Below are 24,865 nucleotides of genomic sequence, written 5' to 3' on the forward strand. Positions count from 1 at the left end.
CATCATCTCCACGAATATGAAGCTCGACACTGTTTACAAGAACTTAAAATATAGGTAGAGAAGGAAAAGGTTTACATGAACTTATATGTAGAAGGGAAGAAACAGGGGGGAGGATAGAATTACAATTTGGTGAAAAACCAAGTTTTCAGTTGTTTGCGGAATAATTGGAGGGAGCCCAGGTTCCGCAGCGGGATGGTGAAGTCGTTATGACACTGACGATCCATACTGGTCCAGTGGCCTTGTGTACAGAGACCATCGAGATGAGCGCCCCAAGCGTAGGTCGAAGAATCTGTCGTGAGGACTTTCTGATGGGGGGGGCGGTTGAAAAAGCAAGCCTCTGGAGAGATAGAAGAGAGCATCCACCAGCGGAGAGACTGCTTCAATGAAGGAGTGACTGTTATGTGTCGAAAGTGGGTCGCAAACCTGCGTCCATTGAGATGCCAGGGTCCATTGAAGAATTCTGAGGTGAAGTCTGGCAAAAGGAGTCACGTGTACTGTGGAGGCTATGTGACCTAGGAGTACCATCATGTGTCTCGCTGAGATGGAAGAGCGGGAAGACACTGTATGACAGAGTTGAAGAAGAGCTTCCAGACCTTGTTGTGGAAGGAATGCTCTGAGTTGGACAGTATCCAGGACAGCTCCGATGAATTATAGATTCTGTGAGGGCTGAATTTGGAATTTGGGAAAGTTGATTTCGAATCCCAAACTTTGTAGGAACCAGGTAGTCCGTTGAGTCACTACAATAACCCCCTGAGATGTTGAATCTTTGATGAGCCAGTCGTCGAGGTAGGGAAATACCTGAAGACCATGGTTCCTTAGAGCTGCTGCTACCACTACCAGGCACTTGGTGAACACTCTGGGAGATGAAGCCAGGCCGAAGGGCAGCACTCTGTAATGATAATGCAGATTCCCCACTCGAAATCTGAGATATTGACGGGAGGCCGGATGGATGGGAACATGACTGTAGTCTTCCTTGAGATCCAGAGAGCATAACCAGTCGTTCTGCTTGAGAAGGGGATAAAGGGTTGCCAGGGACAACATTCAAAAATTTTCTTTGACCAAAAATTGGTTGAGAGCCCTGAGATCCAGAATGGGCCACAGATCACCCGTCTTCTTTGGAACAAGGAAGTAACAGGAGTAAAACCCCCTGTTCTGCTGTTCCAAAGGAACTGGTTCGATGGCATGGAGATGAAGCAGAGCTTGAGTTTCCTGAAGAAGAAGGGCGATCTGGGATGGACTGGAAGGATACTCTCTTGGAGGAAGTTCTGGTGGAACTTGAGTGAAATGAAGAGAGTATCCTTCCCTGATGATGGTTAGCACCCAGAGGTCGGATGTAATAGAAACATAGAAACATAGAAAGATGACGGCAGAAAAGGGCCATAGCCCATCAAGTCTGCCCACTCTATTGACCCACCCCATTAAGTCTGAATGCTAATGACCTGGTTCCTTAACTCGACCCTCGTAGGGATCCCACGTGGATGTCCCATTTATTCTTAAAGTCGAGCACGCTGGTGGCCTTGATCACCTGCTCCGGAAGTCTGTTCCAGTGATCTACCACCCTTTCTGTGAAGAAATACTTCCTGGTGTCACCACTAAATTTCCCTCCTCTGAGTTTGAGCGGGTGCCCCCTTGTGACCGAGGGTCCTTTGGGAAAGAATATATCGTTTTCCACCTCGACACGACCCGTGACGTACTTAAATGTCTCAATCATGTCACCCCTTTCCCTGCGCTCCTCTAGGGTATAGAGCTGCAGTTTGCCCAGTCTTTCTTCGTATGAGAGACCCTTGAGCCCCAAAACCATCCTAGTGGCCATCCTCTGGACCGACTCAGCTCGAAGCACATCTTTCCGGTAATGTGGCCTCCAGAATTGCACACAGTATTCCAGATGGGGTCTCACCATGGTTCTATAGAGTGGCATTATGACTTCAGTCATCCATCGATAGTAAAAATGATGGAGACGACCTCCTGCAGTGGGAAAAGAAGTCAGAGTCAGAACGGTGGAGGTTATGCTCTGTTTTAAACAGTCAAAAAGGCTGAGTAGCCTTAGGTGCAGCAGAAGATTGAGATTTTTGTTGCTTCTGAGGCTGCTGTTTCTTAGGAGGAGGGCGATTGTAAAGAGCCGTCCTCGGAGCAAAACGCCTCTGATATGTAGGAGGAGGGCATGTAGGTTTGGCAGGAGCTGGCTTTGGCTTAAGTCTGACAATAGAAGTAAGGATTTTTCATGTTCAGACAATTTCTTGGTGGCTGCCTTGATAGATTCATCAAAGAGGTCATTGCCTGCACAAGGAATATTAGCCAAGCGGTCCTGAAGATTAGGATCCATGTCAATAGTACGAAGCCAGGCAAGACAGCGCATTGCCACAGAACAAGCAGCTGCCCTGGCAGACAACTCAAAGGCATCATAAGATGATTGAAGGAGATGTAATCTGAGTTGTGATAGAGAAGCGATGACTCAAAAATTTAGGCAAAAGAATAATGAGGAGCTCAAAATAAGTAATAAAATGAAAATTATAATTAAGGACTCTAGAGGACATCTTGGCATTTTGATAGATGCGACATCCGAATTTGTCCATAGTTTTCCCTTCCCTTCCAGGAGGAACGGTGGCATAAATCTTGGAAGGATGGGACCTCTTTAAGGATGACTCCACAAGCATGGATTGGTGAGATAACTGTGAGTTGTCAAATCCTTTGCGATGGAGAGTTTTATATCTAGAGTCCAATTTTCCTGGAACAGCTGGAATGGTATAAGAAGTCTCCAGGCATCTGGCAAAAGTCTGAAACAAGAGCTTGTGAAGAGGAAGCTTAAGTGACTCTGCTGGAGGTTGAGGAAGATGCATAACTTCAAGATACTCCTTAGAGTATTTGGAACCAGCATCTAATTGAAGATCCAAGTCAACAGCCATCTGACGAAGAAAAGATGAAAAAGAAAGCTGATCCACCAATGCTTTGCCTCGAGAAGGACTCAAGGTCGTCGATGCAGCCTGGGTTGAAGATGAAGCTTCGGCCGGAAAAAAGGCATCAAAAGAATATGGAGACTTGGACGAAACAATCTAAACCGCTGCATCCTCGAGGTGTAGAAGTGGAGACCTCGATCGAGGAGTCAGCGGTCTAGTAGAAGTAGGAGTAGATCGAGGCTTAGTTGAAGAAGGATGTTCTTTAGAAGAAGAACTATGCCTGGAAGGCCTCGATCGTTGGTGAGAACGGTGCTTGGAGACAGAAGCAGCTGATGCTACCAAAGAATGGATAGGACTGGAGGCAGTAGATCGAAGCTCCAGAGGCTTGGTGGAGGAACCTCGATACACTCCCAAAGACTCTGCTCCTTGGATAGAGTGTGAGGATTCCTGCCAAGGCACTTGAAAAGATTCTGCTCCTTACTTGACATGCTTGGATGCCAGACCAGACACCCGCAGAGACTCTGCTCCCTGCGAAGGGTGTGCAAGCTCAGACTGAGGCAAAGGAAGAGGCTTGACCTCGCAGGAGTCTGCAGAATGCCCAGGCTGGATGAGAGGAAGAAGCTTCGGTCCCATATTAGTAAGGAACTGAATGAATTGCTTCTCCAACATGGTCTGGAAAGCAGCCGGCACAGATGGATCCACGTCTGAAACCGGACCACCTGCTTTGGCTGGAGGTTCCACAGAGGCAGTGGAAATGTGCTTCGACTTGGAAGTCTTAGGCATCTTAAGCACCACCGCTGGAACTTTCTGCTGAGCTATCTGACCTGGGGATACAGGTGAAGATACAGCAGGAATCATTGAAGAGAGAGCCGCTGCAAACGAAGAAGGTCTAATGAGGCTCGAGGTCGAAGCAGTAGAAGCAGGAGGAATCTCGGTCGAAGGTGAGGACGAAGCCGTCTTCGAATTCGATGGATCGGAGGAAGAATCCATTCCGAAGAGCTTCTGTACCAAAATGCAACAACGTTTAAGGGCTCGAGGTTGAAGAGTAGCACAGCACTCGCACGTCTTTGATTGATGGACCGGCCCAAGGCACTTGAGGCACCAACGGTGTGGGTCCATGAGGGAAATTGCATGCTGGCACTGGCTACACTTCTTGAAGCCCGTTGTTGGCTGGGACATAAGAGGAAAATTAGCCGCCGCAAAATCGAAGTCCTTGGGCTGTCCCCGAGCGGCCTGCCCCGGCGGCCAAACAGAAGAAAATAAAATTTAAAAAAAACAATAAAAGAAAAACAGCGATTCGTGAAGAAAAGAACACAAACTGTGGTTGAGAGAAGGCACGAAGTAACGAAGTTAAACGCAGAGAGTCAAAGACGGACTTCTCAGCTCCGTGGAAAACTGAGAACTGAGGAGACAACGCCCTACGCTGGGTGGGAAGGCACTCGTGCATGCGCGGTGTGGTCGACTTGAAACTTCTAGTTTCTTCAAGCAAGTCTGCTTGTGAGCTTCCACATCCGGGCTCCGCTGATGACGTCACCCATATGTGAGAATAGCTGCCTGCTTGTCCTGGGATAAATTAAAATACACAAAGCACACTGTATGATTTTCAACATTCATTACTACCAGAAAACAGATAACGCCATGCAAATGCAGGATCAAAAACTAAAAGTACTAATATTTACAAACAAACCCTAAGATGCAAAATTCTGCAAGCAGTACAACCCTAGAGGAAAAGAAACTAATGCATTTCTTCCTGAACAGACAGCAGATGTAAATCAATCACTAAATACAAAAATAAAAGCATTCCCCCTACTGTTATTGTCTCTCTCCCTCCATGCTGTACCTTGCCTTCTGGCCTGCCCGCCTGGTGTCATTTTCGGGCCGGTCCACGGTGCGATCAACGTGGCGTCTTCGGGTCGGCTCCCTGAGTGCTACAGTGCACAAAGCTGTGGGCAGCGGCTCCTCATGCGTGTCCCGTGCCTCATCTGGAAGCCTTCCCTCTGACGTTGTGACGTCAGAGAGAAGGATTCCGGTTCAGGCACAGGACGCGTGTTGGAGCCTTTTCCCATGGCTTTGTGCACTGCAGCACTCAGGGAGCCGACCCGAAGACGCCACGTTGATCGCACCGTGGACCGGCGGCTGAAGAACACTGTCTTGGGCCCGATGGACGTGCCTGCAGAAAATTTCTACAGACCAGCAGTTGAAGAACACTGATATAAGCCATCGTGCCTAAAATCTAGGTATGTTTTTCGCCTGCAGTTTTGTAAATAGGCATATTTGGTAATGGATTTCAGTGCACGTTCCATAAAATATCCAAACTCGGATTTGGATGTCGTATTGAAAATGGCCCTCCACGTATGTGAGTCTTTTTTTTATAGTAGCTTATAAAGGGGGAAATATTTATTTATTTTAAAAATTTCTATACCGTTTGAACCTAAACGGTTTACATACATAATTCAATACAAGAAATACGATCAAACAAACAAATAATCCTCAGAAGATCGGCTATATAAGAATGAAAGCCACACTAGGTTTATGCAAGGAATCATATATAAATTGTTCAACAACAACAAAAAAAATCACGAGGGATCAGTATCTAGAAAAATGCATTTACAAATAATTGCATTTTGAGTAATTTTGAGTAACTGACTGACAAGTGAGTTCCACAGTTTTAACTCCTGCATAGCAGAAGGTCATTTTACTGATCTCAACATATTTTGGATTAGCATTTGTTTTTAAATAAGCCTAAATTTTCAGAATACAGAGATCTAGCTGGAACAATATTCTGGCACAAACATTTAAATGAAATTTAAGCTTTGACTAAAACATTGGTCAACTTGTCTTGGGCCCCCTGCCGTGAATTTCTTCTTTTGAAACCTGGGGTTTTATCCTTGGGGGCAACTTTTTATTTGAGACATCCGTGTAAGTGTATTGTATATTATCGTACGTTTAAATATGTGTTTTTTGAACCATCACAACTGACCAACTTTGTGGCTATGTCTCGTCTGAATGTTAACAATCTTTGAGCCCTATAATTTAGATATTGTGACCCCTATCTCAATGCTATAGCTCTCAGTTTTCTGTTATTATTACTGTTCTTTTTTTTTTTTATTCGCCAAGTTTCTTTAATTCTTGGATCTTAATTTGTGGACTTGAGCATAAATAGTATATTTGTTAACTTAGGAATTATATTACTATTGTATTTGATATCCACTCTATTCTTGCTTTCTGTACAAGTGTAATACTTGAAATTTAAGTTGAAAATAATAAAAAAAAAAAATATAATAAAAAAAAAAAAAACTTGTCTTGGGCCCATCTTTTTGCATTTTGGAATTAATGGTACAATTGACCTCTGTGAGTAAACAAAAGTGTTATTCACTTGTATATCATTTCAATTTTAAAAAGTAACACTCTGATGATAAACTCAAAATTTGTACCCATACATCAACTAAACCAGGGGTGCCCACACTTTTTGGGCTTGCGAGCTACTTTTAAAATGACCAAGTCAAAATGATCTACCAACAATAATTTAAAAAACAAAACAAAACACAAAGTACACTGAAAGGCAGAGAAAATGTTATCAATCATATTCCGTTTTTTTTTTCAAAGAGGTCAAGGCAGATGACTCTATGCAATGTCACCTCAGTAACAACCATACAAAAATAGACAAATATATCCCCTCCCTTTTTACTAAACTGCGATAGCAGTTTTTAGCACAGGGAGCTGCGCTGAATGCACCGCGCTGCTCTCGATGCTCATAGGCTCCCTGCGCTAAAAACCGCTATTGCGGTTTAATAAAAGGGAGCCACAGTGCAAAATATAGACAGCAGATATAAATTCTCAAAACGGACACATTTTGATAATAATAATAATAACAGCTTATATACCGCAATACCGTGAAGTTCTATGCGGTTTACAAAGATTAAGCAAAGGTACAAATTGATTGACTTTAAGAGGGGAGGAAGAAAGAGGGTTAATAGGACAGGAAATCCATTTTTGAGGAGAGAGTGATCAATAGAACAAGTTAATCGCTATAGAGGAGAGAGAGAAGAGAGGATCAGTTGTCTAGATCAGTGGTTCCCAACCATGTCCTGGAGGAACACCAGGCCAATTGGGTTTTCAGGCTAGCCCTAATGAATATGCATGAAGCAAATTTGCATGCCTATCACTTCCATCATATGCAAATCTCTCTCATGCATATTCATTAGGGCTAGCCTGAAAACCCGATTGGCCTGGTGTTCCTCCAGGACAGGGTTGGGAATCACTGGTCTAGATAGTTTAGGAACAGGTGTGTTTTCAGATGTTTCCTAAATTCCTCATAAGTAGTGGGCGAAAGCAATTGTTCTAGGTCTTTACCCCATGATGCTGCTTGGTGCGAGAGAAGATGTTCATGGTGTTTTTTCAGTTTACAACCTCTCACTGGGGGGGAAACGAAGTTGGAATGTCAGCTTCTCTTGTGTCTGTTGGCTGAGAAGACGAAAAGGTCAGTTATATATTTAGGGGCAAGTCCGTGTAGTGCTTTGAAGCAGAAGCAGGCAAATTTAAACTTTACGCGCGCCTCCATTGGCAGCCAATGCAGCTGCCAGTAGTAGGGTGTCAGGTGGTCAAACTTCCTCAGCCCAAAGATCAGTTTGACCGCTGCATTTTGCATCAATTATAAATGCTGTATGTTCTTTTGGGAAATTGCTAAATAGGCGATGTTACAGTAGTCAAGTAGACTCAGTACGAGGGATTGAACTAGGGTTCTGAATGCCGCTGTATCGAAATAAGCTTTAATGGATCTGAGTTTCCAGAGAGTGAAAAATCCCTTTCTGATCAAAGAGTCCACCTGTTCTCTCATGGTTAGGCACTGATCCAAAGTTACACCTAGTATCTTTATGGTAGGTTGGATAGGGTAATTAAGATTATTGATACATAGTGGTGATTTGGTGTCAAGCAGATGTGGCGAAGCAACGAAGAAAGTTGTCTTTTCTGAATTAAATTTGAGCCTAAAGGTTGTCATCCAGTGCTCCATCACGTTTATGGCTTCTGAAACTTTAGGAATAGTTTCAGAGATAGAATTAACGAATGGGATAATGATCGTAAAATCATCTGCATAACTAAATAGTTTTATCCCTAACTGGGTTAGCTGCATGCCTAGTGAGGACATGTAGACGTTGAAGAGCAATGGAGATAGCGGAGACCCTTGTGGCACACCGGATGGATTGCTCCAGGTATCTGAAAATTCATAATTAAAACATACTTGATAAGTGCGGGACATAAGGAAGCCACGGAACCAATTCAGCACCTCGTCCCTGATACCAATGGCGTCTAGGCATTGCAGCAGTTTCCCGTGGTCTACTAGATCAAAGGCAGAACTCATATCGAATTGCATAACCAGGGCATTAAGGCCCTTACTAAACAGTAGGCGCAGATTGTCTAAAATAGCCGCAATTACTGTCTCAGTACTGAATAACGGTCTAAAACCGGATTGAGTTTCATGTAGGAGAGAGAACTGATCCAGATAATCCATCAGTTGGGTGTGTACCAATCCCTCCATTTTGATCCCTAAATTGAAAATAAAATCATTTTTCCTACCTTTGTTGTCTGGTGATTTCATGAGTCTCTGGTTGCACTTTCTTCTTCTGACTGTGCATCCAATATTTCTTCCCTTCTTTCAGCCTCCTCCTCTCCTCCAGACCTCATTCTCTCCCCCAACTTTTTCTTTCTTTCTGTCTCCCTGCCTCTCTTTCTTTCTCTCTCTCTCTCTCCATATCCCCTTTCTTTCTGTCCCCCTTTCTTTGTTTCCCTTCTTTCTTTGTCTCCCCACCTTCTTTTTGTCTCCCTGCCTGCCCCCTTTCTTTCTTTCTCCCTGCCCTAAGCCATTAGGTTTGCCACCGTCGCCATCGGGGAACAGGCCCCCAAGCCACTAGATTTGCTGCCACCACCATAGGGGACCAGGCCCCCAAGCCACCGCCGCCCCAAGCTCTCCCTGTAGAAGTGTCGCGCTGACCAGCATTCCTCTCCCCGACGTCGGAGAGGAAGTTCTGGGCCAGCCAGGCAGCGATTGGCTGGCCCAGAACTTCCTCTCCAATGTCTGAATTGACATCGGGGAGAGGAATGCTAGTCAGTCCGATGCTTCTGCAGGGAGAGCTTTGGGTGGGAGTGGGGGACATCGTGGAGAGGAAGGCTGATCGGCTCAGTAGATCGGGACAGCAACAAGTTTATCACGGAGCCCGGGATGGGCTCCGCGATTGACTCACATTGCCTTCCCATCTACCGGTTGATCACGATCGACGTATTGGGCACCCCTGAACTAGAGTATAGGTAAACCCTAGGTACACCATCCTTATGATCTCCACCCCACACCCCCAATTAACTTTCAGACTCCTAATCTGCTTCTGCCCATGACATCATGCTTATGATTTGATTTATTATGGGTTGGATTTATTATAAAGTGATCTGTGTTGCTTATTTGGCTATCATGCTTATGTATAAGATATACCCAAAAAATACTGGCATGACTATGACGATCTACTGTTTTGATTTGTCTGTCCTCCAGGAGAGCATAAGAACATAAGCTTTGCTTTACTGGGATAGATGATCAAGTCCTGTATTCCGTCTCCAACAGTGGCCAATCCAAGTAAAGCTGCTGCCCTAGGCGGTCACCTAGTCTTGCCTAATAGTTGGACTAGACCTGTCTGTAATACTAGTATTCTATAAAGAAAATCAGGCATCCACTCCAAATATGCTCCAAATAGGTGCATTCTTAGCACCTAATAGTAGATGCCCCTTTATAGGACCACACACTTTGTTTTCAATGCATAGCCAAGGATATTTGGTAAGCTTTTCCTATGAATTCAAACTATTATTACAAATATAATAGTACATTTGTATATGTCAGAAGAAGTTACTTGCTTAAGGGTGAAAATTATATACAATAATGCCCATAAAAGGGACAGAGCAAAAAGGTGTAAATAACAGAAAACCCAGTCCAAAAAATAACAATCTTAACAACAAATACAAAATATATCTATCATAATAAAACCCTTAGCGCACATGCACACTTTAATCTCCATGCCTCTGTGTGTCTGTGTTTGTGCTACCATGCCACGCATTCGCAAGTACAATAATTTGCCTGCTGCCGTTCACCGGTGCCTGCTTCAGCTGATTTCCTGCCTTCTGCCCCAATCTCTGACGCTGCCATGATGCCTATTCTTCTCACCCCCAGACTGGCAGCAGCTGTGGTTTCATCAAGCAGCCATGGGGCCTTTGCTATGCTGGCCCACTTCGATAATGCGAGCCCATGCTAGCGGATGCTGAAAGGGAGAAGGGAAAGGGAAAAGGGGGTACTACTGGACAGGGGGGAGGTAGAAGGAAGGGAGAAGGGCTACTGCTAGACAGGGGGAGCAGGGAAGGGGTGCTGCTGGACAGGGGGGAGGTAAAAGGAAGGGAGAAGGACTACTTTTGGACAGGGGAAGCAAAGAAAGAGAGAGAAAGAAAAGGCCTCAGCATCCCTTGATCTTTGGTATTTGTCCCTAGATGATGTTGTCAGTTGTCCTCCTGTAGCTTTCTTCTTTTCTCAGTGAGGAGATTGCTGATATCTTCACTGGTTCGGGCACATTCAGTGGCAATAGTATAGAATGGCTGATGTGGGTGGAAGCGCAACCGCCGAGCTGACCTTGTTCCCCTATAGTGAGAGGAAATAAAAGGAAGGACGTGAAGAGGATGCTGTCCTTTGAATAGAACAAAATCACACGACCGTCTAGATACTTGCATTGTTCCTACACCTATACAAATGAATCATTTCTATAGCGCTACCAGACTCACAAAGGGTAAGGAAACAGTCCCTGCTCAATAGAGCTTACACTTGAAACAAGGAAGACGGACAAACGAGATGTCAAGGATAAAGTGAAGGGGTTTCATGGGCAAAGGGTTGACGGTGAAATCCAAAGGGTTGGTTTTCTGTCTGCTTGTAAACAAGGACAAACTCAGGTAATTGATTGCAGGCATAGGGGGCGTCTGGATTAGGCAGAGGAGGGGAAGGTATACTGATCTGAGGAGCGGAGCTATCAGAGAGGCGTATAAGGAGAAAGAACACACTTGTAGGTGAACAATAACAGCTTGAAGGGTATGCTGTGGTGGATAGGGAGCCGGCAAAGTGACTGAAAGAGAGGGGTGACGTGAGCATTGGGAGGTTAGTTGAAGATGAGTCAAGCGGAAAAGTCTTGCACAGATTGGAAGGAGAGAAGAGGTGACCCTGAAGGATACCAGGTAGGAGTAGATGACAGAACTGTAAGTGTGAGTTTGGACACAGTGGGGGTGGAAGGTGGGTTGTGGGCCAAAGCTAGAGGTGAAATGATGAGGGAAGTGAAGGTAAAGGTTCCTGTAGTAGGAGTAAAGCCCACATACAAGGTAGCATACCTGAAAAAGCGCATCCTTAAATGCGGCCTTATGGGAGGGAGACAGGCACGTCGAGATGTGGATAGGGTTGGTGATATGGATAGGTGGCTGAGCTGACCTTGTTCCTGTTGTGAGAGAGAAAAGAGTAAAGAACCTTAATAGGAGGCCAGAAAGAGCTCACTCAAAGGTGGCCACATGTGGACTTGTGGGGTGAGTGGAAGCACAGCCGCCGAGCAGACCTTGTTCCTGTAGTGAGAGAGAAAATAGTGAAGAACATTAACAGGATCTAATCTAATCTAAACCTTAGGTTTGTAAACCGCATCATCTCTACATTCGTAAAGCTCAACAGGGTTAACAAGAGTTAGGGTAGAAAGGAACTCCAGTGGAGGGAAGAGGCAAAATGAAGAGAAAAATTTAGAGGACTAGAATAACCAGAGAGGGAGGAAGAGTTACATTTTTGAGAATAACCATCCTTTGAATGTAGCATCCCAGAAGAAACACAATCCAACAGTCTTTGAATGTGGAATAGGTGGGAAGGAGGGGGGGGGGGGGGGGTAGACAGGCCTCTGGTGAAGTGGGTGAAGCGCAGCCACCGAGCTGATCTTGCTCCTGTAGTGAGAGAAAAGACCATTAAGAGGATCGCATCCTTTGAATGTTGCATCCCAGAAAGAGCATAATCTAACATCTTGGAATGTGGAATTATGGGGAGATGGCTATTAGGATTAAAGAAGCCTTTTGAACCTACACTAGTCAAGTACATATACAGTAGATGTGTAGATATTGTCCTATCAATGTAATCAGAATATGGAGAATGTTCTCTCAGAAGCCCCGACATGCACCGGCCATGTGGACACCGGCCAATGGAACAGGGAATCATCATAGCTGCATTCTGTTCTCCGAGAACCTGATCTCCTTCACAGACAAAACACAGGTGAAGCATATCTGAATAAATGGAATGGCCCTCCAAATGCCAAGAGGCCAGGTGGTGTGTGATGGCAACACCTCCGATGGATCCATCTCTCTGTAAGCAAAAAGATGAAAAAGTCATCGGAAGACCCAAAAACTGTGGCAGAGTGAACAAGTTTCCCCTCCCTCATGTACCTTTGAAATGAACAGCTGTATGCTGAGCATTCCTGATATAGTCCATTTGACCGATGTGGGAGAACTGAACAGAAGACAACTGCTATGCTCGGATCTAATCTATGTATATTGCATCCTCTGTACTGTGGCACATTTACACATAGCGGCGCCGTGGATAGGAGGAGATCCCGGCTGCGCTTGGTGCGGAAAAGATGGGGGGGACGACAGATGAACACATGCTGGCTCCTTGACAAAGCTGCGGGGCCATGGTAACAACTCAGATGCTTGGTAGAATTGCTCTTGGCGCCGGAGCTGTAACCACCACGGCTGGCCCTATGGACATGCACATACCATTGTAAAAGAGAGGGCTAGTTCATTGATACCTGCCTAGTCCGGCTTGGTCCCGCCCCCACCCCCAAAGGCATCTGTGAAACTAACAGGAAAAATGTTCCTCAATGAGTCGCTGCCGGACCTGCCTACCGCTCTGAGTCGTAGTGTGAGCGGTTGCGGGCCGACATGATGGATCCGGTGGAAGATTGGGCTGGATTTCTATGGGTACACAGTGCCTCACTGTGATGTTGTGGAGCATGCATCACGCCAGCACAATCTGGGCCACGGCAATGCTCCGCCGGACCGATCCAGACACCGAAACCTACTTTTGAGCACCCTGAAGATGCACTCGATGACCCCATGGGTGGCGATGTGGGTGTCGTTGTAGGCCCTCTCCGCGGGTGTCTGGGGATCACGCAGTGGAGTGAGAAGCCATGGGAGACAGCCGTATCCGGCATCACCTGGGGGAACAAAGAAGCACAGATTACCACTGTTATTAGAGGCTTTCCGAAGTTTTCATTTGCCAGAACACTTGCCTCACCCTGCTGAGGACTGGCTTAGGCCTATAGCATGTCCTTCCCTGCCCTACAAATGTAGCCAGCTCCTGACACACCTGTACTCTGGGAGCACCTGGTAACCGACAAACTTACAGGTGACCACATGAATAGCAAAGCCACCCCCCACCCCATTTATCTTCTGAGCAGGGACTCTGTAGGAGAGTAGCCTTGCAAAGGTCAGCATCAGGCTGGGAGTGTGAACATACTCCCCAGCCTGGAACGGGGTCACCTGTCATGTGTAAACATGCAACAGCGGTGAGTATATTCAAACACAGCACAAATAGGAGATATTTGGCCTCACTAACCGGCCCCCCGTACTAGGTAAACACCCATTGTAATGCTAGCTTAATCAAAGAGGCCATAAGTATGCACCATCCTAAGTGTGAGATTGCCACCTTTTATGTTGGCGGCTGTCTTATCACACACCCAGGATCGTGGAGACGGTCCCTGGTGGCGATTGCCACCCGGCTCCAAAAAGAGGAGGAGGAGAAGGATTGAAACATCTGACTTTTACTTCTATTTGGGGCAATGGAGGTAAAACCTGGATATCTCAATCCATCCGTAGGATGTTGGTGCTTCCTAAATCAAAGCTATAGAGCATTGAGACACACGTCGTTCTCCGTGACACTAACCTAGAAGCCAGCCATTGCCCTCTTCAAACTGGCGTAATATGGCCGATTGTCTCAGGATGTAGGCATCGTGAGTAGATCCTGGAAATCTGGCTACCACATTCATGATCAACATATCTGTGTCGCACACCACCTGCACATTGAGGGAATGGAAATGCTTTTGGTTCTGGTAACAGGCTTCTGTGGCACTGGGCGGGATTAATGCCACTTGTGTACAGTCGATGGCCCCCATGACCTGTGGTATTCCGGCGACAGTCTCAAACGATGCTCCTAGGGCTTCCCGTGCTGCCCTGGTGTCATGGCGCCGAGTACCTAGTAGAGACACCTTCAAAATGAGGGTGGAGATATTCCTTGCAAGGCAGCGGCGGAGGGCTGAAAGCTGCCGGACCACAGAAAGTGCAAGACAGACAGCAGCTTGCAGATCCCGGGGATGGCTGTGGATCTAGCAGTCAGGGGCTCCAGATCATCCCAGAGCTGATGGTACAGTTCTGCGAAGGTGTCAGAACTGAGGCGGTACAATGCCACCACCTGGTCTTCCCTCTAGCCTCGCAACAGCCTCCGAACCCAAAAGAGGCGAGGGAGACGTGGCCATTGTTCAGCCCTACGAGGCCGCCCGCGCCTCTCCTGCTGCTGAAGCTGGCCTACTGCTCCTGCTACTGGCCTCTCCTGGGGGGTGCCTCCTCACGTGCTCATGCACCCTTTGTCTGTGCATGTTCTTCCTCTACCAAGAGGAATGCCAGTGTTGCAGCACAACTGTAAACAGCCATGCCTGCAAACACTTCCTGGTTGTTTGAACTGCCAGTCTCATTTTATTGGCTGACAGGGAGATGTCACCATGCGGATTATCGCGCGTTAGTCCCCATATGCAGCGTGCGGCATAAAAAAACGGTTAACTACACCTATTTTTGAGGCGTTACATGAAGACGCATTAGACACGCGATAGAGCCATGCTACGCATCTGGCTTTACCGCGCGATACATAATTTCTGGTCCCCGCCTACGCCACACCTCCGTTCCGCCTCTATCTCCGCCCTGTCCGTGTTAGGGCTTTTGCGCGTGCAATACTGCGCGCTACTACCTATTTTATCGCGTGCAATACCTAACGCGGCCGTAATACGCGGTACTCCGTGTGTTAAACTCTTACCGCAGCTTGATAAAAGGAGCCCCTAGTTTATTTGCAAAATTCCTGGAGAACTGACTTGTCAATCACTGAGATTGTTCAGTCTTCTTAGTTTGTTAAACCACATAGAACTGTAAGGTTTTGCGGTATACAAATGTGATTTTATGTTATGTTATGTAACATGTTAATTGTAATTCAAATGACCTGGAGAAACCCATTTTGTTTAGTAATGATGTTATCAATGCTATTCCTTATCATTATGTCATACTTCAAAAGAAATCCTTTAAAACAGACGCCTCCTTTCTACATTTCTCAAACTCTGCCAGTCTGCAGCATTAAACGTTTGGTTTACTTGTTTCTCTCTCATTATCTTTAGGAATAACTTGTGAATGCCAAAATATGCATATCATGATTTAAATTTAAAAATCCATATTTCATACAAAATGATAAAAGTTCAAGGTAAATGCAATAGGATTTTCATTTTTACTTGCTATAATAAACATGCATGATTCAAAATATTGGGATAGAAGAATTGAGTTCTAAATGATTAAAGAAGTTTGGATCGATATTCAGTGGTAATTATTCAGGAAGATGCATCCTTCACTCAGATAAATACTTCTCACTTATTTTCAGCAGCACTGAAAATTTTTAATGATTGTCCCAGAACTATTCAGATAGGCCCATATTCTATAAACAGCACCTTAACTTAGACACAGGTAGGCAGCCTACTGGCGCCACAAGTTAAGTCCAAAACACCATTTAAAAGCAGATTTATGAGAAATTACAAGGTATCTACTGGCACCTAAAAAAATGGTGCCAAAATCTCACCTCTGGAGGTGCCAATCGGTGCCTAATGCCACTGCAGGCATGGCTAACACTGGAAGTGGCATAAGGCACATCTAGAGGCACGATTCACATCAACGGTAAGCACCGGAAATGTAAGCCTTGAAAACCCTGGCCTATATTTCCAGTGTCTCCCTTTGCTAGAGGCGTGATTCTCTATACGGCACCGTTGCATGATTGACACATGATTGGCAGCCACTTTTAAGGCAGCCACCAATAACAGCACCATTTACAGAATTGGGAGTAGCCCAATAGAAGAGCTGGTACCTGGTAACTACCTGGAAGTTAGGGCAATAAAATATCAGAATATTCAGTGAATATCCAGGTATGGTTCAGTGCTGAATAGCTGGGGATAAGTTTAAATGCTGTAATTGGCATTTTAAAAGCAATTCCAACCACAGAGTTTAGCCATTGAGGGGGTTGTTTTTAATGGTTTGTCAATATGAAAATATAATTTCATCCTATAAAATATTTTTATTAACCACAATGATTTATTTTTTTTAATTTATACATTTATTTGTTATAAATCATAACAGGTGAAATCATTAAAAAATACAGGATAAAAAAAGATATTTTTACAAACAAACCAATTCTTCTATTATTATTATTATTAGTCCACATAATTGAGGCTTTCTAATTCCATAGAAGGGTCAGGAAAAATCTCAAGAAATTATCCATAATTAAGCAAACAGGCTATGACTATATATAAAGTCAATTAGTACTAACCTCTGTATTAATTTCTGAAACTTTATCAAGTATAGGCTTATCTTGAAGAAAAATTTCCAACTAAGATGGATCAACAAATACAAACTTGTTATTACCATATAGGATATTAAGTATTTGCATGGGAATTTAAGAAAAAAAGTAGCTCCCACAGCTAAGACCGCAGCCTTAAGCTATAGAAATTATCTCCTTCTAAATTGCATTTGTTTGGAGACATCTGGAAAAACTTTTAATTGTTGTCCACAAAACAAGGCTTGTTTCTTAGTAAATTAAAGTTTAAGAATAGTCTGTTTTTCCAATTCAGTTTAAAATGTAACTAACAATGTTGCTTTTTTTTAGCTATACTGTACAGTATAGTCCTTAGATGATTCTAGGAATTGAGAGACATTTAAACTATCAGGAGAAATACTGATCAACCCTCCTTCTTCAGCTGTACTTCTGGAACTCCTGGGAATATAATAAAGATTATCAAGTGAAAAATCTTTCCCCTGAATATCCTTCATATACAGTCAAACCTCGGTTTGCGAGTAACGCGGTTTGTGAGTGTTTTGCAAGACGAGCAAACTGAGCATTGATTCGACTTGGGAATCCCCCCAAGAATCGGTATCACTCCCCCCCACGAATGTTCCCCCCCCACAAACCGGCATCCCCCGCCCGCCCAAACAGAAACCCTTACCCCATCTGGCACTGGCACGCAGCACCAACCCACAGGACGTGCCGGTGCCCGAAGATCTTGCCTCTTGCCTGGGCTGGGCCTTGAGCATCTGCGTAGGCACAAGGCCTTCTGGTTCCCACCTCTCTCCGAGATTATCGGAGAGAGCAGGAGCCAGAAGGTCTTGAGCATGCGCAGATGCTCAAGGCCCAGCCCAGGCATGAGGCAGGATCTTCGGGCACCGGTACCGGCACGTTACAGTATGTACCTATGGCTGATATTCAGTGCCATACCCATATAGCTAACTGGGCAAAGATAGGACTGCTATATATGCAGTCCTACTTGTCCAGTTAGGAATGCAGGCACTGACACTGGCACTGAATAATGCCAGTGCCTGCATAACTTCTGGGACCGATCTGGTGCTGCCCCTGGCTTGCACATCAACTAGTTGGTTTCAGTACTGGTTAGAGCACTGCCCAGTTAAGTACCACTGAATATTGGTGAATGGCCAGCTCAGCAAGGGTTAACCAAGCAGGTGCCTCTCCTACCTGGTTAAACCTTTTTGAATATTGACCTGAATGCATTTTGTGAATCATGACACTCTCAGCCTGGGAGTAACCTAAAATCAGAGGTACACGGCACTTACTTACCTGGGTTGCACTGAGAATGTACTTACCTCCACTGTGCTGTCAGAATATTTCTCCCCACAATCCTTATTGCCTTTAAAAGCAGAAAGAAAATATTCAGCACTGAGAAAAAATAACATGAAACTGACAGGCAAAGCTGCTCACCAATTCATATCCAAGCAACACATTTCAGATTTGGAGGGTAGGAACAGGGCGGTTCTGAAATAATTTAGTGTAGCAATGCAGCCATCATTGTGGCTTCACTTCTTACAACCCTTCGATTTGTCCTTAATATCTCAGCCTGTCCAATCTGCTTTGTCAGTTAATGTGTAATGCTGTTTGTTGCAAAACCTTATCTACCACGGAACCCTGAGGAAGGTTTGTTGTTCGAAACATGGGGTCCCTCGGTTGGTAATAAGGTTGTATATACCATTAGAGTTTGAAATAAACAGTGCCTGCATCTTGTACATAGTCTGCAGTTATTAACTGACAAGCAAAAACCAAAAACGTTACCATACCTAATATATTCAGTTCACTAACTGCCAATACACCCAAGTGTGAAATATAAAAAAACAAAACCATAATACTGAGGCAGGTCTGCCGCTAGGATCTTTTTCACTGTTGCATATCTCTTCTAGTCAATTTGATTTCAAAGGACTCTCCTAGGCAGAAAATACAGTGCTGTAGAAAGATAGAAATGGTTGAACATTTGAACTATGAGTTGAAGATTTTCTACTGACTCTCTGGCTGACTTTGGACTTGACAGGTTATCATCTTGTATCTCTAGGTCCCACTTTGAACATAAGGAGGTAGATATTCAGCAGAACAGACACCATTTGGTTTTAAATGATTCTGGGTCTTTATCTGCCGTCATTTACTATGTTACTATGTATTTAAAGTTAAACAAATATTCAGCAGCAGTAAACTTGTAAGTTTTGTCACTGTATCTACATGTATAACTTTAAAGAGATTTATTTATTTTAAAAGTTTATATACTGTCTAATATGCACATACATAATAGCTAAAACAGCACAAGAAAGGAACAAATCATCTAAAATTTATGTTTAAATGTATTTATTAAAATTCAAAGTGCAATATAAGAAACCAATCATAATACACTACGTATACCCTCCCCCCGCCCCCCCCCCCTCTTTTTCCCAACCAAACAAACAGGGAGCACATACAAAGAAAGTAATCAGCTTCAGAGGTTTAACAGTCTACTTCGGGCATGTGGAGTGAGGTCCATCCAAAAATGTTCGCAAATCAAACAAAATCAACGTCCTGCAGGAGTGTCCAGATCCCCAAATTGCCTACGTTCCAAAGAGGCATGTACTATCAACAAAGTCCACCAGTCCGTCAGCGGCTCAATGGACAACCAATTGGACAAAATAGCCTTCTTCCCCATCAACACCACTCTGGCTACAAATGCTGATAATTCTTTAGGTTTGCGTGCAGCTATTGTATATAATCCAAAAAGAACTTTGGGACGTGAAGTCCAACACCTACCCCAAATAGCAAAAGTGAACTGCCCCAAACAATTCCAAAACTTAGTAATAAGTGGGCAGGACCAAAACATATGTCCCAATGAATGTATAGGCTTGAGCACATTTTGGGCAACCATAAGATTGGGTAATATCCATCCGAAAAGCTCGCAGAGGTGGAATGCAAAGTCGTAAAATGATCTTAAGTTGTAATTCCCAATGGACATTGTTAGAAGATAATTTTCTCGAGGTCTTCAATGCTTGTTGCAGGTGTTGTGCCGAGAAAAAACAGTGAAGATCTTCCTCCCAAGAGTGCACAAAATCTCTAAATTGATACCAATTGGGACAAGAACAAGTGTTGCATGATAAGCAATAAGAACATAAGAATTGCCACTGCTGGATCAGACCAGCAGTCCATCGCGCCCAGCAGTCCGCTCACGCGGTGGCACACAGGTCAAAGACCAGTACTCTAACAGAGACCAGCCATACCTGTGTTCGTTCCAGTTCAGCAGGAACATTTCCAACCTTGTCTTGAATCCCTGGAGGATGTTTTCCCCTATAACGGATTCCGGAAGAGCATTCCAGTTCTCTACCACTCTCTAGGTGAAGAACTTCCTTACATTTGTATGGAATCTATCCCCCTTTTAACTTTAGAGAGTGCCCTCTCGTTCTCTCTACCTTGGAGAGAGTGAACAACCTGTCTTTATCTACTAAGTCTATTCCCTTTATTATCTTGAATGTTTCGATCATGTCTCCTCTTTTCAAGGGAGAAGAGGCCCAGCTTCACTAATTTCTCACTCCTTAACCATTTTAGTCACTCTTCTCTGGACCCTTTCAAGTAGTACCGTATCCTTCTTCATGTACGGCGACCAGTGCTGGACGCAGTACCATGGTGCACCATGGCCCGGTACAGTGGCATGATAACCTTCTCCGATCTGTTCGTGATCCCCTTCTTAATCATTCCTAGCATTCTGTTCACCCTTTTTGCCACCGCTGCACATTGGGCGGATGGCTTCATTGACTTGTCAACCAGTACTCCCAAGTCCTTTTCCTGGGGGATCTCTCCAAGTACCGCCCCGGACATCTTGTATACATGTATGAGATTTCTGATACTGACATGCATTACCTTACACTTATCCACGTTGAACCTCATTTGCCATGACGCTGCCCATTTGGTTATGTTGCGTTGCAGATCTTCAGAATTCCCCTGCATCTTCACTACTCTGAATATCTTCGTATCGTCCGCAAATTTAATCACCTCACTCATTGTACCCATTTTCAGATCGTTTATGAATATGTTGAAGAGCATGGGTCCAAGCACTGAGCCCTGCAGCACCCCACTGGTGACGTTCTTCCAGTCCAAGCATTTACCCCCACCCTCTGTTTCCTCTCCGCTAGCCAGTTTTTAATCCACGTGAGTATTTCACCCTCGATTCCATGGCTCTCAATTTTACAAAGTAGTTGTTCATGCGGAACCTTGTCGAACGCCTTCTGAAAATCCAGGTATACAATGTCGACCGGGTCACCCTTGTCTATCTGCCTGTTTACTCCCTTGAAGAAGTGCAGCAAGTTCGTCAAACAAGATTGTCCTTTGCTGAAGCCGTGCTGACTGGTTCTCATCAGATTGTGTCCGTAAAGGTGATCAATGATGCGTCTCTACCATCTTTCCCGGTACAGAGGTCAGACTCACCAATCTGTAGTTTCCCGTATCTCCCCTCGAAACTTTTTTGAAGATCGGCATAACATTCGCCACCTTCCAGTCTTACTAATTTGATTGACAGATTGGCTATTAATGGAGCAAGAAAAAAATTAATAAGCATTCCCCAAGATAGCAGCCCTTATTCGAGGTGTATGAAGAAGATAACTAAAATGATAAGATTTCCAAAATTGTAGTTCCACTGGAGTCCATGAGAAAAAAGTAGACAAAAACCAATCGTGTATATGATACATATGACATGCTTGTACAAACCGTCTTAATGACAACATGCCCAGACCTCCCTTATCAATAGGTAAAACTAACATACGAAGAGAAATATGAGAACGACCTCCCACCCAAAGAAATCCACAAACCCATTTGTATAATTGAAGCTCTATTTTATGAGAAAAAGATAAAGGTAACATTTGATAAATATATAACCATTGAGGTAGCACCAACATGTTATAAAGTGCAATACAACACATTAAAGGAACAGGAAGTTGATGAGACTTAGGGCTCCTTTTACAAAGGTGTGTTAGGGCCTTAACACGTGGAAGAGCGCGTACTAAAATGCTGCGCGCACTATCCGCTACCGCCTCCTCTTGAGCAGGTGGTAGTTTTTCGGCTAGTGTGTGCTATAGCATGCACTAATCTGGTGCGTGCGCTAAAAACGATAGCGCACCTTTGTAAAAGGAGCCCTTAGTGGGGATCACGTGATGTGATTGCCTTGATCGGACGTGTGCTCTTTGAGCTCTCTGACCTCGGGTCTCCTAAAACTGCTTAACTCTCTTCAAAATACTGCTTGCCTGTTTTTGGCTTCACCGGCACTTTTCCGGAGGCCGTGGGTGCGAGTGGGGTGCTTTGCGGGACGGCAGACACATAAGAACATAAGAAGTTGCCTCCACTGGGTCAGACCAGAGGTCCATCACGCCCAGTGGTCCGCTCCCGCGGCGGCCCATCAGGTCTGTGACCTGTGAAGTGGTTTCTGACTATTTCTATAACCTACCTCTAGTTCTATCTGTACCCCTCAATCCCCTTATCCTTTAGGAACCTATCCAAACCTTCCTTGAACCCCTGTAATGTGCTCTGGCCTATCACATCCTCCAGAAGCGCGTTCCATGTGTCCACCACCCTCTGGGTAAAAAAGAACTTCCTAGCATTTGTTCTAAACCTGTCCCCTTTCAATTTCTCCAAGTGACTCCCTAGTACTTGTGGTTCCCCACAGTCTGAAGAATCTATCCCTGTCTACCCTCTCTATGCCCTTTAGGATTTTGAAGGTTTCTATCATGTCTCCTCTAAGTCTCCGCTTTTCCAGGGAGAACAACCCCAGCATTTTCAACCTGTCAGCGTATGAATAATTTTCCATACCTTTTATCAGTTTAGTCGCTCTTCTCTGGACCCCCTCAAGTACTGCCATGTCCTTCTTGAGGTGCGGCGACCAGTACTAGACACAGTACTCCAGATGTGGGCGCACCATTGCACGATACAGCGGCATGATGACTTCCTTCGTCCTGGTTGTGATACCCTTTTTAATGATACCCAAAATTCTATTTGCTTTCTTTGAGGCTGTCGCACACTGTGCCGATGTTTTCAATGTTGAGTCCACCATCACCCCAGGTCTCTTTCAAGGTTGCTCAACCCTAGCAATGATCCCCCCCATTTTGTAGCTGAACATCGGATTCTTTTTCCCTACATGCATGACCTTGCATTTCTCCACGTTAAAACTCATTTGCCACTTTTTTGCCCATTCTTCCAGTCTCGTTAGGTCCCTTTGCAGGTCTTCACAGTCTTCCGTGCTTCTAACCCTGCTGCAGAGTTTGGTGTCATCAGCAAATTTGATAACCTCACATTTTGTCCCCGTCTCCAGGTCGTTAATAAATATATTGAACTGGAGAGGACCCAGTATCGACCCCTGTGGAACTCCGCTCGTGACCCATTGCCAGTCTGAGTATTGGCCCTTTACTCCAACCCTCTTGTTTCCTGCCTGCCAACCAGTGTTTGATCCATCGGTAGACATCCCCTTGCACCCCGTGGTTCCATAGCTTTTTAAGTAGCCGTTCGTAAGGTACCTTGTCGAAGGCTTTTTGGAAGTCAAGGTAAATGATGTCTATGGATTCCCCCTTATCCATCTGGCTGTTTATTCCCTCAAAGAAGTACAGTAAGTTTGTGAGGCACGACCTTCCCTTGCAGAAGCCGTGCTGGCTCGCCTTTAGTTGTCCCTTGTTTTCTATGTGTTCGCAGATTGTGTCTTTTACCAGTGCTTCCATCATCTTTCCCGGAACCGAGGTCAAGCTCACCGGCCTGTAGTTTCCCAGGTCACCCCTTGATCCCTTCTTAAAGATGGGCGTGATATTTGCTATTTTTCAGTCCTCTGGGATCTCCCCAGTCTTCATGGATAGATTACATATTTGGCGAAGTGTTTCTGCTATTTCGTTTCTCAGTTCTTTTATTACCCTTGGGTGGATGCCGTCCGGACCCGGTCACTTGTTGCTCTTTAGTCTGTCTATCTGACGGAGTACATCTTCTCGGCTCGCCTCTAGTTGAACCAGCTTTTCATTGTGGTCTCCGTTTATAATCTCCTCGGGTTCTGGGATATTGGATGTGTCCTCTCTCGTGAAGACTGACGAGAAGAATTTGTTTAACCTGTCAGCTATCTCTTTTTCCTCCTTTATCACTCCTTTCCTGTCTCCGTCGTCCAGTGGTCCCACTTCTTCTCTGGCTGGTTGTTTCTCTTTCACATACCTGAAGAAGGGTTTGAAGTTTCTTGCTTCTCCCGCCAGTCTTTCCTCATATTCTCTCTTTGCTTTCCTGACCTCTCGATGGCATTCTTTCTGGTGTCTTTTGTGCTCTTTCTGGTTTTCCTTTGTTGGTTCCTTTTTCCATTTTCTGAAGGATGATTTCTTGTCGCTTATCGCCTTTTTAACTGCATTTGTTATCCACGCTGGGTTTCTAGCTCGTTTTTTTTGGGGGGTTTTTTTCTACCCTTTCCTAAACCTTGGGACGTACAGGTCTTGTGCCTCGTGCACTGTGCCCTTAAGCAGGTTCCAGGCTTCCTCTATGGTCTTCATCTTCCCTGAGCTGTTGCTGAGCTTTTTTCCTACCATTTTCCTCATGGCCTCGTAGTTTCCTTTTCTGAAGTTGAGTGCTGTCGTTGTGGTTCTTTTCACCTTTGATGTTCCTATGTTTAATTTGTACTGGATCATGTTGTGATCGCTGTTCCCTAATGGTGCTAGTACTACCACCTCCTTTGCGGGTCCCTCTAGCCCGTTGAGGATTAGGTCCAGAGTGGCATCCCCTCGCGTTGGTTCCGTGACCAGCTGCTCCGTTGTCTATGAACCGCATTCAAGTATTATAGGATGCATCACATTTGCTGCGCTGGGACTTGCTACAGCAGTTATATAAGAGGGGCCCTTAATTAAGTAAAGTAATATGGAAGTAGTTTTATATAATGAATAATCCAACATAAAATACTACAGTAAAATCAGTTCATGCTAGTACATCTCACATATTTCTCAAACGGTTCATAGACAACGGCGCGAAAGACAAAAGCGCGCGCCGACAATTGAGCGCAGTGTGCGCCGCCGCGCCGCTCTAAATTACAGTTTTTAGGGGCTCCGATGGGGGGTTTTGTTGGGGAACCCCCCCAGTTTACTTAATAGACATCGCGCCGGCGTTATGGGGGGTTTGGGGGGGTTGTAACCCTCCACATTTTACTGTAAACTGAACTTTTTCCCTAAAAACAGGGAAAAAGTGAAGTTTTCAGTAAAATGTGGGGGGTTACAACCCCCCACACCCCTCCCACAACGTCCCCACAACGCGGCGCGATGTGTACTAAGTAAAGTGGGGGGGTTCCCCC

General features: G+C 44.9%; 1 protein-coding gene across 2 annotated transcripts in view; it reads right to left on the reverse strand.

The window, feature by feature from the left end:
• Positions 1-24,865, reverse strand: part of IQSEC3 (IQ motif and Sec7 domain ArfGEF 3) — a 225,807-nt gene that overhangs the window by 10,511 nt on the left and 190,431 nt on the right. For both annotated transcript variants that reach the window (XM_033953076.1, XM_033953075.1), the window contains one exon: positions 17,883-17,926. In XM_033953076.1, the coding sequence (XP_033808967.1) occupies positions 17,883-17,926 (44 nt within the window). The remainder of the gene's footprint in view (positions 1-17,882; positions 17,927-24,865) is intronic.

The sequence above is a fragment of the Geotrypetes seraphini genome, chromosome 7, assembly GCF_902459505.1.
Source record: "Geotrypetes seraphini chromosome 7, aGeoSer1.1, whole genome shotgun sequence".
Lineage (NCBI taxonomy): Eukaryota > Metazoa > Chordata > Amphibia > Gymnophiona > Dermophiidae > Geotrypetes > Geotrypetes seraphini.